The sequence below is a fragment of the Opisthorchis viverrini genome (genome assembly GCF_000715545.1).
Source record: "Opisthorchis viverrini unplaced genomic scaffold opera_v5_2, whole genome shotgun sequence".
Classification (NCBI taxonomy): domain Eukaryota; kingdom Metazoa; phylum Platyhelminthes; class Trematoda; order Opisthorchiida; family Opisthorchiidae; genus Opisthorchis; species Opisthorchis viverrini.
Window position 1 is genome coordinate 4,272,859 of NW_008751658.1, and position 18,704 is coordinate 4,291,562.

Sequence of the window (18,704 nt, forward strand, 5' to 3'; positions counted from 1 at the left end):
ATTTTCCAAACTTTTTTTCAACACGTCCCACAACACTGCTAACTCTTCGGTCCAACCCTTCCAACAAAGCCATACATCAAAGTGAGAAACATTTCCAATACTCCAGAAAAAGAATTGGATTACTGTGTGGGATTTCCAGGAGCTCATCTCGGTGCATAAACTAGCAAACAAATTGTTTTTAATTACGTATATTACGTATATTCATCTCATTTAGTAGGCGAGCTTATCCTTTCAGCGAGTTGTTTGCTGAACAGCTTCAGCATTTAATGTTCATACACTCGCTACCAACCACTTCCTAGTTGCTGTCAAGTATGCTTCACCACGACGTCAGTAGCTGGTTTCTTTCTGGGAGCAATCAAGGGTAAGCGGTAGTGATGTTATGAAGCATGCAAGTTTTGGTAGAGTTTGTGAATATACATGCCTTTAAGTACCCTCATTTACCCACCCCAGGCGTTTCTTCATAATTTTCAATCAGTATCACTAAACGGGTATTTTCCCGCAGCTTACTGATTAGCTGGATGTCGTTCACATTACTGGCGTGAGAATTGCCGAGATAAATTCTACACGAAGAAGCTTATCATTTCTGCCACTTATTTTCCATGTTTTTTCTCTCGTACTTTTTCACTTTCAGTTATGTCCCACACACAGCCTTCGGCTGCTCTCTGTTTATAGGGTACGTTCTGTTTTAACTATGAGAAACGGTAGTTATTCTTAGTCAGCTATGCTTACCGAAGCAACAGCACTAATGGTGAGATTGGGGCAAGCTAATTATAAAGGAAACTAGACTTTAGTTAGCTTCGAGATAAAGCACACTGGGGCAAGTGATCGGTATGATGGAAACTGATGTGGTTAGCTAGGGTGTCTAATCGAGTCCATAAAGCTTACGAAAATCCATGTTCTTTCTAAATTAATGTCTTTTTGACCTACAGGCCAGAAAGCGCTTAGGCCAATGCTATGAATTTCATGAAGATGCTCATCGATTCTTCTACGTCAAACACTCCACGCACACAAATTAATTGTCCCGGTTGAGTGACAATCAATAGAGGGCATATACATTGAGAACGTTTACCGTTCTCTCTTTGCACATGGTCGGTTGGCGCGAATCAATAGGGTGTTTTAGTTGGTTTGTGCGCGTGTGTGCTGTGGACAGCATGTACATGCTTGCAGTGATCGCTCTTGGGGTGGGAAAGAGCGTGCGTGTTGCTGTCATGATAATTAGGCATAGGCTTGGGCGGAAAAGACCATGGACTCTAACCCCCCCCTTGGTCTAGCTATTACGTCGAGTCTAAGTCGTCCATAACTGCACACTTCCGCTCCCGAGTTAGTAGAATTATCTGTGGAGCGTAGCGTCCTTTCAGAAAATAACACAAATGGTCGGTCCATGGGAATTGATTGTTGTAGTTGAAACACACGCATTGGTAAGGGCAAAACATAGGAGGTTCATTAATCCCAAATCACTGGGAGCAGTGCGCCTGTTTCGTAGTTAAAGTTGTGTGACCTCCATCGGCGGCTCACTGACCATACCAATCCATATTGTGCTTGCATGGAAGCTAACATTTCAATGAAATTAGGCCATGATGATGGAGCAGGGACTACAACAGGATGTGGGACATCAAAGCGATCTTTGGAAAAAGGCAGTGGAGTGGAACAGACAGAAGAAGAGTTGCGATCCTCATCCGATTCAGGTTCTTATGTTGACCCCAGCTGTTTGCTCGCTTTACATATCACCACAGCAGGAAAGCAGGGCGAGGACCTTGGGTCGGATGAGCTGCCGATTGTCATGATCTCGGCAAAGATAATCGACTTTTATAACCCTGAAGTAAGTGAACAGATTCGATCCTTAAGGTTATTTCCGCCAGCCTGTCACACAGTACATTCGTTTGTTTGTCACAGTACATTCGTTTCGCTTACATAGGTGGGCGTACAAACAGTCTTTTGTGCAACTCTACAGCTGCATATTTTCTCCATTGGAATTTCGCAAAACTGACTCCCATTTAGTTAGTCGTCAGACCATCTTAATCCTCATATATAGCGTTTGTGGTTTGGCCTTGTCCCTCCAAACAGTTTATAGCATTAGAACGCCTTGACGTACGAGAGTAGCGACGACGTTTATCCCTCATTCCTTTTTGGCCTCCTTCCATCCCACTGTGATTCTATTGTGATTTGGTTTGACTGCTCTAAGTAGGCAGTGAAAATCATCATTAAGAAGTCTGGTAGTGATTGGAGGAAATGCGGTCATTCTCGATATTTTTTCCTGTCGGTGAAACCAGTGTATGCTGAAAGGCCGAGAAGAACTGCACAAATGTTTCCATCTTGTTAAGAATTATTAGCAGTGCGTATCTTACGAGACTCAGAGAGTTTCAACCACTGGCAGAAAGATTTCGGGGACGAATCTCCCCGAGTTTTGTGACATGCGCACTACTGATGATTCCAAACAGGAATGAAACGGCTGCACAGTGTTTCTTGGCCTTTCAGTGTAGAATGGCTTCATTGCCATTGTAAAATCTCCAATGAGAATTACGAGGTCTGTTGGATGGGGAGCATTCTAATACTACAGAGGAGTGGTAGGTAACATAAACGTAACTGATACTGGTGAGATCCGTCTACACCAAGCTCACGTGGGTAGGGCAACGCAAAATCTTTCTTAGTCTTGTAGCATTGAGGCATCAACAAACTGTGAATTATAATCTATCAAACCAAGCGAAGCAAACTAATTCTGGTGACACAGCAATCCCTGGACATAGGCATATTTCTAAACTGTGCAGAGCTAATGTTTATCCAAACAGGCTTGTGGTCAATAATGTTTCTTAACGTCATCAGTGCTGCAAGGAAGACGATCTTCCTGCGTCCTATCCCTAAAGACAGACGACATCAACCACCGTGTATTTCAGCCCTCACAAAACACGTTTCCTAGACTAACTTTGTAATAGTTTACGGCCTGCCCAGTGCCCACCTTAAATCTCACCTCACCCACCTGCCGCTACCGCCTCTCGAGGGAATATGTTGGGTGCATGGAAGAGTTATCTGCAAGGTGAAATACACGACGATCTTTCTTAGCGGAACACCATTAGGCTCAATAGTATGACCAAGCGGATCGCACACTACCAATAAGGGGTATGTGATCAATCTAAGCAAACTATTTCGTGACAACTTCAGAATCCGTTTTAGCTTCTCAGTGTGGATACAACGGAGCCATCTGACTACATTTGAAGAGGTTGCAACACAAAACTGAGATTCTGTGTGTAACCGATTGGCGACGTCCGAACCCACGGAACCACGACAATAACTGCTCAAGCGTTGAAGGAAATTTTGATGCAACAACAAAATCAGTTTAAAGCGGCACATTTGCGTTTAGTGGAAACCTTGACTCAGCACTTAAAATATGGTCACCAAATTCCGCTCCAGATGCAAGTTCCATCGACTCGATTGCCAACCGCATCGCGGAGTTCTGTTATGACCCTGATTCTGGTCATACTTCGATTCGCGGTTCAGACGTTACGAAGATGTCTTCAAAGTCGAACTGAAGCACAAAGAGGATGTGTGTAGATTACGTTTATTCCTGAGAAAGCTTGGCCAACGGACCACACAGGGCATTCCAGCCTCATTCTGCCAAAGAACACAAGAGATCTGTTTTGAGAAAACCGTGCAGCAATTCACAGCAATTTTCGGCTAGCGTTCGCTTTTGTTTAGTGTCCGCTACCATCGTATGAGACGAGCGAAAAAGCAACCTGAATACTATACCACTTATGTCAGTAGAGTATCTTGGATGTGAACAATTCACACTATCTCTTATGGCGAAAGACCATTTCAATGTCTTATTTTCAAATGTGTTCTTCAGTCGCATTCAGACAGTGATATGAGAGCGGGGCTACTGAACGAGATTGAACAAACTCCCGAGATAACGCTGCAGTCGACTACTCACGAGTGCCAGAGTCCCTTGAAACTCAAACATGACACGGCCATGTTGAAAGGTCATTATCCAACCCTGCTTTGAATATTGCCAACACGACTTCGAGGCAGCCTCTCATGACGGCAGATTCGAAAGGAGTAAAGCCCTCGTCGGTATGCTGGCGATGCGGCAAACAGCATTTCGTGCAATTGTGTCCCTATAAAAAGCGCAAGCGTTCGCTCTGCAATTGACGTGGGCGCAAGGAAAGCCGGTACCAGACGCGAAAAGCCAGCCAGAGAGGCAGCCAAACCCGGAGGTCACGAAGCAGATGAAAGCAGTCAGAACCATGGACTAACGTAACCGTTGCAGTCGAACCAGAAGTCCATGCTGTGGTGTTAGGGGCCGTGAACCAACTACCCTTGACCTCCGACACCGTCCGCGATGCCACCAAAAATGATAGAAAGCAGTGGAGTACCACCAATCCAGTTGATCACAGCCAGAAAAACCAGGGTAGCGCATCCAGTTGGAATTCGAAAGTACAACTGGCGAACAGAACTTCCTCACCGCTGTTGATGCATTCAGTAGGTAGCCCAAAGTCCTTCTTATGTGTGAGACAAAAACGATAGCAACCATCACTAAACTGTGGCAGCTGTTCTGAATATTCGGTATCCCGGAAACTATTGTGCCCAACATTGGTACTCGGTTCACATTCCATCATTTTGGTAGATTATTTCGGAGACACGGTGTCATACATGTTAGTTCCTCACCATTCCATTCTCAATCTAACGGGCAAGCTGAATGGTTCGTGGATACCTTTAAGCGAGCGTTGGCAATGGCAGAAAGGGAAGGGCACATGGCAGAAGTCTTGGAATTAAGGAGCAATTCCTAACCCAAAGTCTCCGGACGGTCGCTCTCTAGCAGAGGTTATGACGAACGGACGGTTTAGACATACCCACGACTCTATCCTGCCAACAATTACGTGTTCTCAATCACCAACGCGAGGAAAACCAACATTCATGTCTGGGAACCGTATGCTTATGAGAATCTACTGTCCTGGGCACTGAAACTGGACTGTTGGAGTCTTTCTCAAAAGAATCGGTAGGGTGAAATACACTCATTTGCAAAACAATTCGGTTTTCAAAGCATTTCCAACCTCAACCAAATTCCACTGACAACGCACTGATGATGTCACCTTGACTGGTGATGAAACGCTTGCCATGAAACTGACCAGGTCAGCAAAAAAACCAACGAACAGAAAACCGAATATATTTCACATCAATTTGTCCGTTCAGTTACCAGCTCCTGACTGAGCACAAAAAGCGAAATTTTCCAAACTTTTGATGTGTTTTCCGTTCATCGGATGACTGCTGTGAAAGTTTGTGTAAAAGTTTCTGTAAAAGTTTGCCGAGCAAGCATTTCTCTTGACCTTTATCATGACAAGTTCATCAAGCGTTATCCGATGTTATCAGATGGCTCTTCCAGTAGAAATATCATAAGGATGCTGAGGTAACAAAAGTGCGAGACCATTTACCCACATATACGATAAACCGGGTATAAAATACATGGTCAAGGTCGCAGAACGACTTAGGACTCGCCGTCCTCCTGAGTGATAATGCTCCTATAATGCCCTCTCGACCTTCCTGTTCTTTAGATATCTTCGGATTGTGGTAACGGCCCAAGTAGACAGCAGCGAAATAAAAAGCTAGCGTTTTAAAAATTGAGATATTTTTCCAGGGGCGTGTGTTTCAACTACTGTCCAACGTCCTTCTGCTTTGGGAAATAAACCTATAACTGGAAGCTGACACTAGAATATCGATGTTAGGCGACTTCTAAGGTTCAGGTCGTCATAGGCGTGGATTTTATCGAGTAACTCCTACAGTGAACTCCTGAAAGCCCTTTATTGTGAATACATTTTGGTGGAAATACGCTGGCACTTCTACTGACTTTCCCCCGATAAAAATTTGATGACAGTAGCAAGCGTTCAAACTTTATCAAATGGCGTACTATGATTTACGGGCGCAATTTTGGATTGCAGGCAAGGCATCTGCAAGTTTCATGGGAGAAGGAGTAGAACCGTGGCAAATTTCCATTCTGTCAAACTTCTGAAAGTCCCTAGTCTACCACGTAATATTTCACTAAACACCTTGTTTTACCGTTGTAAACGAATACCCGTCAGGTGACCTTCATACCTTCCCGAAGTCTCTCTATTGGTCTCTCGTACGATTGCTTGTCATTTGAACGTATTTGTTAGGCGAAACACGAGCAAATAATTGTGGTAAGTGGCACGGTGAGTTTGATGCAAATTGGTTGATCTTAAATTTCTCAAGGCAGAGTACTTGGATTACAGCTATTGGTCTATTTGCTGAGAAAGAAAACTCTATCAATTCAATCGGCTTGTTCCATGGAACAAAATAGTCCAACTTAGCGAACAAACCAACGGCCAAATGTTTCATCATCATCATCATCATCATCATCATCATCATCATCATCATCATCATCATCATCATCATCATCATCATCACCATCATCGCCATCATCATCATCATCGACAGCTTGACATCAGCGTTCAACACCGATGCTTCACTGCTATTTAAATTGCGTCCAGTTTTCACATTCACCACACCTGCATTTCATATTGATACGAAGAGGAGTTTCGGACGAGCTCCAGTTGGACCTCTCGTTCTGAAGAAAGTCATAAAAAGAAGATTGTTCAAAATTCCATTTTGCGCTCATTTATTCGCAAATGAGTCACGAATGTGGAATCTAGAAACCTGTCCATAAAATTCCACTTTCAAGCCATAAAGAAATGGGCCGGACCCTACAGTCGAAGTCATCATAAGTTCACTACCTGATTATTAAAGTTTATCACCCATGGCTCTGTAAACATCTCAGCATCTTGAGATTCTTTGCATGACCGATCGAATAAACGCCACCAGGTCCATTCCAACCCTGAGACCGGGAAGTTCAGCAAGAAGAAGGGAACAGATGCCACTGAATGTATCCCTGCAACAAATTGGCCTCATGCTGCATTAATGAGAGGAGTTTTGCTCATACAGGCTACCAGTATATCAGACGGTAGTGAGATAAGCCTTAATACGTAGTTGTTGAGGAGAATGTTAGTAACTCAGGTAGCGTAGGTGCTCCTTGGTTGGTTCACTGAGCCGGGCAAAAGCTTCATCACCAAACGAGGTGAGATCATCAGTGCGTTGTTAGGAAGCGGAGTGGAGCGTAGCAATGGTTTAACAGTTGTGCGCAGCTCAGTGAACAAACCAAAAACAATGATAATACTCAGTAAAATGGCTCCTGCGGAGCTCATCACCGTTGGCGGTTACATGAATTTACAAATGCATAATCAGGAGAAGGTGCCAATAAACTTCAGCCACTACGTGATCGACACCAAGTTGAGAAGAGTAATCTTCTGAAAAGAGTCATCTGTGCTTTGCGAAATTCGGCTATTCGAAATCTCTACGACTGACTTATCCGGTTTCTGTACTTGAAATTCTTCGCTGTATGGAAAATCCGCAAACTAAAATATGGTTTTAACATTAAACTTCGAAATATTTATTTCTGAAGGTTCATTTGTACTTTACCCTCCATTCTAGCTAGAGGATTTGGAGTTTCAGACCTATATCCGACCAGTTCATTACGAGGTAAACTGGAATGCTCTATCTGGCATGGACTCCAATGAACCTCTGAAAGCTGATCAGGAGGAGTATAACAATTTGGATATTGAATGGAACACAGTCTCGAAAGAAGGGTCGCTAACCTTGACGGACGGCGCAGCAGTTCTATCGTGTTTGCATCTGAGTCATGAGTGCATCACGGCGACGGGACTGACGGATGAATTTTTGGTCGATGGTAAGAGCCTGAGTGACGGACTATGGGAAGTGAGTACGATCCTAAAAGTTATAGATGTCATTCAGTCTAAGTTGCACTGATAGTGAACACAACTTTAACTTTGCGGTTACGTGGATACAAAAAATAGACCTATGAATAAGTAATAAGTCGAATTTTTCATGTTATTTAGTGCGTTTACTATAGGGTTTACTGATCTGGACTGAGAAACATCGTAAGCTCTCATAAATATTACTGCAGCTTCACGTGTTAACCACCGTATGGTGGGTTGAGTAACTTTAGAAATTAAAGATTGCATCTAATAAACTAAAAAATTAATTGAAAAAACAAATTTGTATAAAATCGAAGACTGGGTATAATAATACAGTTGAAGACCAGGAGAGAGCGGCCTAAACTTACAACTGCAATATGCTTATTTAGTTCCTTCAAGGACAAGCGTAGCGAAATGAGGCATATGCACTCTTTATGACTTGACAGCTTTCCAAAATAGCTGCATTAGCGCACCTGTTGCCAGACTCTTTTGCGCAATAACTCATCTGCGGGTTTTCTTACTCATTACAATAATCACATATCACCTGTCTCTCAATTCCACACGAAATCTCGTTAGCTACATTCTTGGCTCCAAGATCATGGATTGATTTTCTCGGAAGCCACTTACAAGCGGCGAGAAGGTGGGCACATTCAACCTACACAAAGCAAGCCGTCTGAACAGGCCAACGAAGTCGTTGAAAGTAATATAAAACATGCAAAGATGCAAGCGGCATATAAGGAAGATGCGACCGCGACGACAAAGACGCGAAGCTTTCTTATTCTCACAGATGGACCACTGGGATTACGTCTGGTGCTGCATCCGGAAATCACAAAAAGATCAATTTGTCTCAAGGATTTTCCCTACTTATACCATTATATCGACATGCGGAAATCGGTCAAAAACTACTGTCACATGGATGCATTTCCCGGATGTTTGGACGAAATGATTACATGTGAGTTTGAACTTGACCGGTCAGTTGAGCAGCTTTCACTGATCAGGTTGTCCAGAAACAGCAATCTGTTGTTTTTGAACTTTAAGATAGCCAGCGGGTTTTGGGGATAGTCATGCAAAGTTCGGGCCCTATAGGCATGTTTGGTGATAAGAAACTTTCAGGAGGTTGGTACTTCTTGACGATTACCTGCACTACGCATCTAACAGTCGAGATTGGTGCTCTCATCGGTAACTGTGAGTTGCAGGAGGGTGCCCTGGCGGGTATTCGATAAACGATGTTAACTTTCACTTAAATACCCTATATACTGAGATAGTACACCAGCGTCTCATCAATTTCCTCCCCGTGGTTTTTCGTTTTTGTTCGTAGTATGTCTGATTAGACCTCTTTTTCAAGGTTCACCAGAACCACTACTTAGTGAAATCAGGTATACACTGAGTGGGTAGCTAGTCTATTGTAAGGTTTACGAGGGATCCACTGGTATCGCTGACCTTTTCTTGGATTTAGATTCTCAAAATACGTATGTAGGTAATCACACTTTATTTTCCCGTATGCAATTTTGCAGAGGAGCGTCTATGAGAGCCCGGCTGGCAGACGATACTGGTCCTCACAGCATATCTTAGCATCCACATGATACGTATCTGAATACCCTATTCAATATTTCTCAGATCGGCTTTCCTTTGCACAAGCTTATCAGAAAATGAAAGATATAAAACCGTATAGAGAGATGACTTTAGTCTACCGAGTTAACCTATCTAGCTGCTTACAGTTTTATATCTTGAGTCCATATTATCATTTGTACAAGATAGTCCATGAGTATATCCAGGCACCAGTAAGGGCGTTTTATGAAGACTTCTGAGGGAGTGAAGTAATCGAACAAGTGATGTTCAGCAGAGGAATATCATGCTTGCAAATTATGGAGACCTGCAAAGCAACTAGCAGTTTGCCATTGACCACAGTGCACTAAAAACGATTCCAACCTAAACCACCTCTTTTCGCCTTCAGGTGAGACACAGTCCCAGTCATATTCAAAACTGAAAAGACCTTGGTGGACTACAGAGACCGCTAATTTATCGCTTGAGGGCTTTGATCTTTCTGTCTATGTCCCGTAATTAAATTGACAATGGTAGCTTTCCTCTTGAGTATCCAATGTGATGGCTAGATAATTTGCATACCCCAAAAATGTCTGAGCTTCTAGGACGGCAGCTAATAAGTGGGTTTCTCGTTGTTCACCATGAGCGCTTCTACTATTATAATTCTGATATTTTATCTGTGGTGTTGTCAAGCCTGCGGTTAGTCATTCGGTATTAAGTACACTTTAGCTGTTGTACTTGTTTTTTAGATGTGGGTATTAGTTTGGGTACACTACAGTCCAGTTCAACTCCACCCATTCAAGACACATTGGATAGAATCTCTTTCGTCCCCTCAAACGGTCAAAATACTGCGTGGGTCGAGGAGGGGATGGAGTGTTCCAGTGGGGAGGCAGATGTACCGCACGATAATCATCCAGCGGAAACGGCTAGTGACTCGAATGTCGTCGATGTCCCTGCGGACTACAACCAATTCATTGACGCCCGCCCAGGTAACGAATCCTCGTCGTTCAGCGCCGTACAACTTGGGCAACCACAAATGGAACACTGTAGGATTTTGGGCAAACTGGCTTTACACATGCATGCTCATGGTACGTGAATTTATAGCCACTCTTCAAGTCAAAGCTTATAAATGTCCTTTTGACTTTGTCTGATGTAGGAGTTGCATGTGATTACACTTCCACATAACCTGAAAACATGACAATATCCTCACTCGTGGGATTTTAACTTACTTTTCCAATATGATTTGATTGACACTTACCCGCACCCGCCATTGAAGTGACATTTGGTGGTTTGGGTTATTGCAAATTCTTATAGTAGTTGGGCTCTAATGAAAATCGGGCGTCATTTGCACAAAACGCTTTTGTTCAAAGTTCAAGAAACCTGTTTTTCACATTTCAGTTATCTACACCTGAATTCGGTCTTTCGTTCAGTTATCCAACTTCCGTTAGAGATCAGCGATCCAAAAGCTAACGAAAAACTCACTGTGCGAAAGCCGTTAACTTGAGGAAGAACACTCGGCCAATTGCCTGTGTGGACAACACAATTGAGATAGCCTATAGGTTGGAAAACAAACTGTAACCAGAAACTCTTGTGGTTCAAACCCCTGTTGATATTAGTTCAAACTTCTCAGTTACCATCTCTGAGCTTGGATCACCTGACTGTATCTCCCTCCTTATTCTCCTTTCGGATCTTGTGGAATCTACTCATTGAAAGAATGCCATGGTCAAACAGTGTGCGTTAATTTGAAGTGTGTGTAGCAATATCTAAATCTGTTGCTCTTAAGACAGTAGCTGAGCAGTAGGGTCACAGTGTCTTTTGACAGCAACTGTACAGCAAAGTTCAGAAATCGTACAGGCAGTCGGTAAGTGAAACGACGACGAATGAGCCGGTAGGAACAGGTAATGGAAGCCACATCTGGCTGGTGAGTGTGAACTTCTGAGCTGACTGATAACCGTCGACAGAGTTGAAACGCCCACCACTTAGAGCGTGAATGATGAGAGGGATAACCCTGTCTCTGTAAAATTTGTTTTCCCATAGTAAATGATAGATTTTTGAAAAGTGAACTAGATTGGGCTGCTGTATTTTCCATCTCCAAAAAGCACTACATGGATAAAACAGTTCTGTAGGCTTGGTTTAAGTTCTATGGTATATTTGTCAGGAATATTGATCAGTGGAGTAGAGTTCAATAGTAAGTTTACCGTCCCGAAAGAAAGATCCTTTAAGCACCAAATATTTCAGAACAAAAACTGATGGTATTTTTAATGATAGGTTTCAATCTTGGAAATAATAATCCAGTGCACATTTGGCCTTTATTGGACCACGTTATGCGAATGCCACTGGATCTATTGTTTCAGTGAACGGTGGCGGACAGACATTCACAAATGAGCCTTGAAGGCAACCACGATACTATATAAAGATTTTCCAATCGTTTTGGACCTTAAGTTGCTCCCTCATTGGGCTCCTTGGCGGCACAATGCCGGTTGCTGCAACACTTTTGAGAGTGGGATAAAACTCCTTAAGCCAAAATGTTGCATCTTGTTGCGTATATGCTCAAACCAAAATACATTCTAATCTAGGTTCATATCAATTTCATTGTCTACTGACGCATTAATATATCTGGCGAAAAATTCTGGTGCAACACTTTCCTGGCATCAATGGGATTCCGAGATGCCTACATGGAGCCCAAAAGTTTGGACTGGTGTTCAGAACTCACTTTACTGTCTCGTTTAGTCCACCAGGGACACGTCGTAGCTTTTAAAAATTCAATTCCATTGTGCGAATAATTAGCGCCCTCCCTTATCCAAGTGAATCAGACCAGTTTGAAAGGAGCCCTGTTCATGCTATCGGTATGAATTGTCTGGAGGAGTGACAGGCTTCCCAAGTCGAACGGCTAGCATCTCGACGGAGCCTGCTTGTTGCGTAACCTGCTATTGCAGTAAACCCAACCGCAATGTGTGTTCAGAGTAGTGGACAGATGGTGAATGGCGCGATTTATTTTATGGGTCTGCAGATTGGTCGGGTGTGCATTGCACAAGCAGATTCTGAGGCGGCAAACGAAACATTTACACAAACGGGTACGAATGATTCTGTTAGTTTTAGAGTTATGTTTGTTAGGCAATTGCTTGAAAGGCCCTGGCTTATGTTGAGATTTTGGACTGGGGCACCAGTGAAACACTCCTAAAGCGTTGCGTAGCGTCAAATGATCTGAGATAGTGTTTTTCATCGGTCCCATCCATTTCCACGTTTGAGTGTTACGGACCGAGGTTACCACAGCCCTAGTTACAGCAGTAAACATCGACTCCAGTGAACCTTGGCATTGTATCGCTTCTGTTAACGATTACTCTGAAAGTAACTTCCGTGTACTGGTAAGTTAATATGCAGTCTCCACAGCGTACGCTTTAAGACAGTTCCGTCAACGTGCATTTCTGTGTCTTACCAACAGCATGTATCGCTTTCTGTCCATAGGTTTCACATGGACTGAGGTGGAACATATTCACGATCATTACCAACCCTCAATTGTGTGAGTTCTTGTCAACCTAATTTTAAGTACTGATATTTGATGCGCAGCTAGGAGCCTTAGGTTGTTGTGGTGCTTCTTCAGTATGAGGCTGACAGTGTGTTACACCGTTTTCTCCCAAACAGCACATGTTTTGACGTATTGCGCCATCCCATCTGTCTGTTATGATCCTCGTTAACGAAGGATTCATTCATTCTGCATGAAGACCTTTATCAGCGGACATACCCATTTTGCCGTCGGAAACTACAGTTAATGTAAATTCGGTCTGTTTTATTCGAGGACCAATTATCAGAAGTGAGATACGAAGAAGCGTTGCGATGACAACCGACTTGTTGACCTTTGACCGTTTAGACAAAACAGCGATGTTGTTGAATGTAGATAGTTGGGGTACGCTGCTTGGTTGTTGGTCTCTTCACCGAGGCTGAAAATTGAATCATAAACCAGTCAAGGTGACATCGTCAGTGTGGGTTGACGTCACCGCGAATGGTGATAAATTGACTGGAATCCAAGTGCCAAGCTCGGCAAAAAGACTGACAACCAAGAGTTATAGCGTCTCGTGCTGGCGCCCCTTACTGTGTGAATCATAATGAAAGTCATCTCACGAAACTCTGATCCGTCTTGGAGTCTCAAACGACACCATCACCGACAAATCCACCATGGCTTTGCTCACAAAATGATGCTCTCCCAAATGATACTCTCAGGACAAGAAGCAACGTGACGTACTGGGAACTGACTCCAATCGAGTACCAGCACCCCATCAGTCGAAAATCAATTTATGATGGCTTAGTACACAAAAAGGGCAGATATCGTGAGCAATACATTCTTGAAGCTCCAAGACAGATCCCATCTAGAATGAGATGCTGTTCCCCTCACTTTTCGGTTTGCGACCAGAAACAGGCACGGGCCAAACGACATAGTAAACGGTTCGAAAATCGTTAGAACTATGAGGCTGGATCCAACTAAATAGACGCTTCTAGTTTGGAATTTATGCGCAATGCGTTAAGTGGACAGACCCTGATCAGTATAAATCGACTATTTATCAAAAGATGGCTGTGTTGAATGTCCAACAAGATACTGAAAGACCTTAATGGAGCCATATTACTCAGTCCCATCGTCTTCGTCCTCTGCCTGGATAATAGTTGTTTTGTTATGTGAGATATGTTCTGGTGACGTTTAAGTTGCAGATGAACTTATAAGGTGTGTAGGTTTCGGCCCTCACTGGATTATTATCAACAAGCTTCAAAATTTGCGTTGTAGATATCCCTCCTTTAGCTATTGTTTCACGTAGTTTGGCACGTTTCTGGTATACTGACTTGGTTATCTACACGACCAGGTTTCTGCACGTCCGATTTAATTCCACAACCTAATGCTACAAAAAATACTGAAGTCGTTACTTTCATCTCCTTGCCAATAAAACCCAATGTAACATTACGGTGATTGAAATCTCTAATCAAGGAGTCAGCAATATCCGGAACAAGAGTAACAGGATCCACATGGAGAGTTGAGTTTTTCTTCAACGCACTGTATTTTGGAAAAAAGTCCCCGAAGCGCTTCCACCTGTCGACGGTGATGACTGTTTTGTAATGACTTTCGAAAAAATACTGAAACCAATGCTGAGTTTTGAATTCAGTAATGTTCCCCCCTAGTACACCAACATGGAAGGCTCATCCCGTGCTTCGAACACAACCTAGGAATACATAGCTATGAACTGTGGATGACAGAACCGTTTACGCCCTTATTAAAATACTGGATCTAAATCTTGGTCCCCTTGGTCCGAAACACTGTCTACCAGATCATCAAGCAAACTTGCCCCTTCAAAGTTAAGCTAGTGGATGCTGCTTCCTCATCATACACTTGTAAAACAACAGATTATTAGTATGGGTATCTTGGAGCTTCACAATTTTTCACATGATTCCAAATCAACCTGCGATCGAAATCTGTCCTCATTGGGAAACATCGGCAGCACTCAACTCAAGATTACCGGCCACTTCTTGCACATTATTCCTACTACTTACAAGCCTTAAGTACCTACAAAACGTAAATAGTTTAACTGAATAGTAATAATAATAATAATAATAATAATAATAATAATAATAGTTTAGTCAGAGTGGAGAGCAGCTTGTGAAGCCGTTCGATGACCGTGCGCTCGCCACTTTAGCTCTAGTCGAATTTCAAACACCGTATTTTGCACACCTCTAAAAATTCGAAACGCGAGTACGATTTTTCGCCAATTCCATCCACGGTGCCCTTTACCATAGCTGTACACACGTATGCGCCTTTGCGTGGAGAACATCAACCTTGGGTATGAGGGTATCAACAGACAGGATCTCAGTGCTCCTGACCCTGCGGTACGACGATGAACCGATTAAGCTGCCAGATCATAAAAGATACACCGAATATCGGTTCGCCTTATGGATTTTGTAAGCTCAGACATGAATGTAGAGACGTCCATTAACAGAATGATCGATAATTTCTGGTAGGCGCACGCGCTGCCAAGACTAAACGGCGAAAATCAAACATGTTCGTGGCACCATAAGGACGGAAAACTTCGGTCCGAACCACAAATGATCCCATCAGTGTGAATCCAGCAAGCCAATTTATGTCAGTTACAGGTTTGCTGTCATATGGACTACAGCATCCTTTAGCAATAAACACATTGGTTATGGAAGATCTGAGCAGTATTGATTATGTTTCGATGAAGTTCCGATCCCCTCGAACTAACTCAGATGCGGTCCATCAGCTTCAAATAATAGTTGGTATTGTTAAATATAGTCAAGGTGTAAACGTTTTTAACGGACATTCAGCGTACTTCTGGTTCCTTTCACTGATTCGTGAGAGGATCCTTGTGATGTATTTTACAAGATACTGCAGAATGGGAGGAATCCAGCGACAATTCACACGCAACTGCATGCCTCCACCTTATGCATACGGCTTTGATGTGCCATCAAACCAGAAAAGGGCCGTTTAATGGACATGGGGCACCACGTGACTATTGCAACAGCTATGGCACCTGTCTACAAAGTAGAGGGAAACTTGCCCGTGAAGAAACCATTGACATAGGGATTTTACAACCTGAAATTGTATTCAGAAGTCATTCATTCAGGCGCTGGAGCTCATGCTGCCGGCTAGTCAAGTGGTACAGAGAAATGACCTGCGTTAGTGCCTAACCAATCCTATACATATGATTGTTGGCACGAAAAGCCATATAGACTAGTGTGGGGCTGGTTAACTCATCAGATATGGTGTTGTTTTTTGTAAGTTTCGGCTGTTCAGTGTACATCGGTATAGCCTATCGCTCAAGCCACTAAAGAAGTAGGGGACTGGAAGTGAAAATGGATGTCATGACAAGATTGGAGGTAGAGGAGAAAGCCTGCTACCTCTCATTGTTCACCTTGATCAGTTCGTCACAAATCTATATGAAGGTCGACACGAATCAAGCGCATGATTAGATAGGTTCACGAGTGTAGATAAATAAGTGGGATCGGAGGGCAGTAGAGTTCGGTGGGTTACGGGGTAAAATCGATAGCCTTGTAGTCAAACTAAGCCGCCGGAACAGAATAACTAGTAGGTCGGCACGAGTTCAAAGGTCGCACAAATTACTCTTGAACACAGAGTTCTGGTCGATTTCCTACACTCTCTGTGAGTGTCTGTTTTGTTCACGAATTTGAAGTCGCTTTTCTAGATCAGGTAGGAAAAATCGAAGATTCGTTCAACGTTCCAAGGCACCAGGTTTACTTTCGCAGAACTTGTTTGAACTTTTGTATATACCTTTATTAGTGCTGCCAGGGCGTAAACTTACGGATACATACGTTGCGTTTATTCCCACGAAGCCTGCTTTGCCTTTTTCTCAGCTGGTAGTCCAGGACGCAAGGCCAAGCTGTGAAGTCGGTAGCGCGTCACGCAAGCCCTTCAAACGTATTTCCATGTTTATGGCTGTTGTGGTACACACCAGGTTCACACCAGCCATTTTACTGCTCACCAATGAAGGTTTTTCGAAGGTTGCGCATCAGAGTTTATTGAAGTGCGTCTTGCTGGTATGTTCTAACCGGAATGAAACAATTTTACGGTGTTTCTCAGCTGTGCAGCATAGGTTGTTTTCACGCGCTTGATGAAGTCCAAATACACTCGTATCCAACTTTGTAAACTAACACAGCGCAAGAGCAGAATTATAGTAAGACAGATGTGAACCAAAATTGAGTTTTGCAGGCAAGAGAGGTAGCATTTTTTGTGTAAACAATTTTGATCTCCACTTATGTAGTGGTTGTAGACCACTTAGTTGACTTTCTCCCTATTCCTTAGTTCCTCTCGTATGTTACCTTAACTGAGACCTTAACGAAAGAACTTTCGTGAGCGCCATTACATGATGCAGTCCCCTAATGCATTGGCTAGACATTAGGCAAGTGCTAGATTATTTATCCGTCCTTCGAGTGCCTCAGTACATCACCTGTGAGACTACTCCGAGATTACTGTTTGGAGTAGACAACAAAGAGTGTCACGTAAATTATCACTGTACTCATCTGCTGATCCTTAATAAGGGTTGAAGTTTGGAGAAATCGATCCCATTATTCCTACTTAAAAGCAGCCTAGCTTGCGAACCCGTGGACTTCTTTCGGTCCACCATGAAAACAAATGGTGTGACCATTTGCCAGTAGTTGGATTGGCTGAAGAACCCACTGCTTGCCCAACTGAAATTATGCCCCATTAGCTTAGTTGCCAAAATACTTCCTTTTATCATGCTTGGTTCGTGCCTCATAGTGCTTGCACAAATTCCCATCTATCTTAATCAGATAGAATTTACAGGACTTCTCATCAACCCACATCAGAAGAAAGCATTAAAAGCATTAAAACAGCGCCTTGGAAATAAGCTCCACGTTCGTGGACAGTCTAGACTTTCTCCAGAAAACTGCCTTGATGTACTCACGGAGAGCTTAGCAAACCACGAAGGTTGAACTCCATCTGTGCACGGTTGTGGAGTATAATTCTGGCGTGATACTTGGGGTAGGACAAAAAGAACTCCAGAAAAGATTCATCTTGATTAGAAAACTGAGAAACTCTTTATTCATCAAATTGCTTAGCTATCTCGTTAGTCTCTGTTGTCTCTTCCTCAACATCACAGACGAAAATCCGAGGTAGTTGATGACGGTCACGTGATTCGGGCCCGCGGACTACCTTGGCAAGCAACCGATTTGGATATATTCCATTTCTTCAGCGGCTTGAATATATCAGATGGAGGAATTTCTTTGGTACTAAGCAAAATTGGTCGACGAAACGGAGAGGCATTAATTCGCTTTACGGATCAAGAGCAGCGCGACTTGGCCTTGCGAAAACACAAGCACCATATGGGTCAACGGTATGTTGAAGTCTACGCGGCCCAAGGCAAAGAGTTCGTCGCGTTTGCTGGAGGTAGGTTTGTCGAATGAATACCTATCAGAGTGACCGGGTATCCAGTTCCACTATTATCCACCTGATTGTCGGTTGAAGTGGATAGAACCAAAAAATGTAGTACGTGCACGTGCAAATCCTGGGTATTCACTGCCGTCACTGATGAACATCCACTTAACCTACTCCCGCCCACATTACACTAACTAGTTCTGATGTGGGAGTATAAAGTTATTAAATATCCGTATAAATGGAACCTGTGGGTTTCACCCGAAACACCAAACAGCCTTGGTGGAACTCAGATAACTTGTGACTTTACAGAACAGACAACATACAGATTGAAAGTAGGCAGTCGGGAAACAACCCTTGAGCCACGAGGTGATGACTATTGGAAAAAGTTGGAAACTTGCGTTCGCACAAGTCTCACTCGGACACTCTTCTTCTTATCCTTTCGCAAATGTTCAGGTGATTCCGCATCGACAATATATATT

At 43.2% G+C, this 18,704-nt stretch overlaps 1 protein-coding gene across 1 annotated transcript in view; it reads left to right on the forward strand.

The window, feature by feature from the left end:
- Window positions 1-1,561: 1,561 nt before the first annotated feature.
- The window catches only part of T265_00251 (hypothetical protein), a gene marked incomplete at both ends in the record, with an annotated part of 31,749 nt that continues 14,606 nt past the window's right edge, over window positions 1,562-18,704 (forward strand). Inside the window, 5 exons of the mRNA XM_009163959.1 lie at window positions 1,562-1,819; window positions 7,492-7,776; window positions 8,352-8,727; window positions 10,067-10,409; window positions 17,951-18,237. Of these exons, the coding sequence (XP_009162223.1) occupies window positions 1,562-1,819; window positions 7,492-7,776; window positions 8,352-8,727; window positions 10,067-10,409; window positions 17,951-18,237 (1,549 nt within the window). The remainder of the gene's footprint in view (window positions 1,820-7,491; window positions 7,777-8,351; window positions 8,728-10,066; window positions 10,410-17,950; window positions 18,238-18,704) is intronic.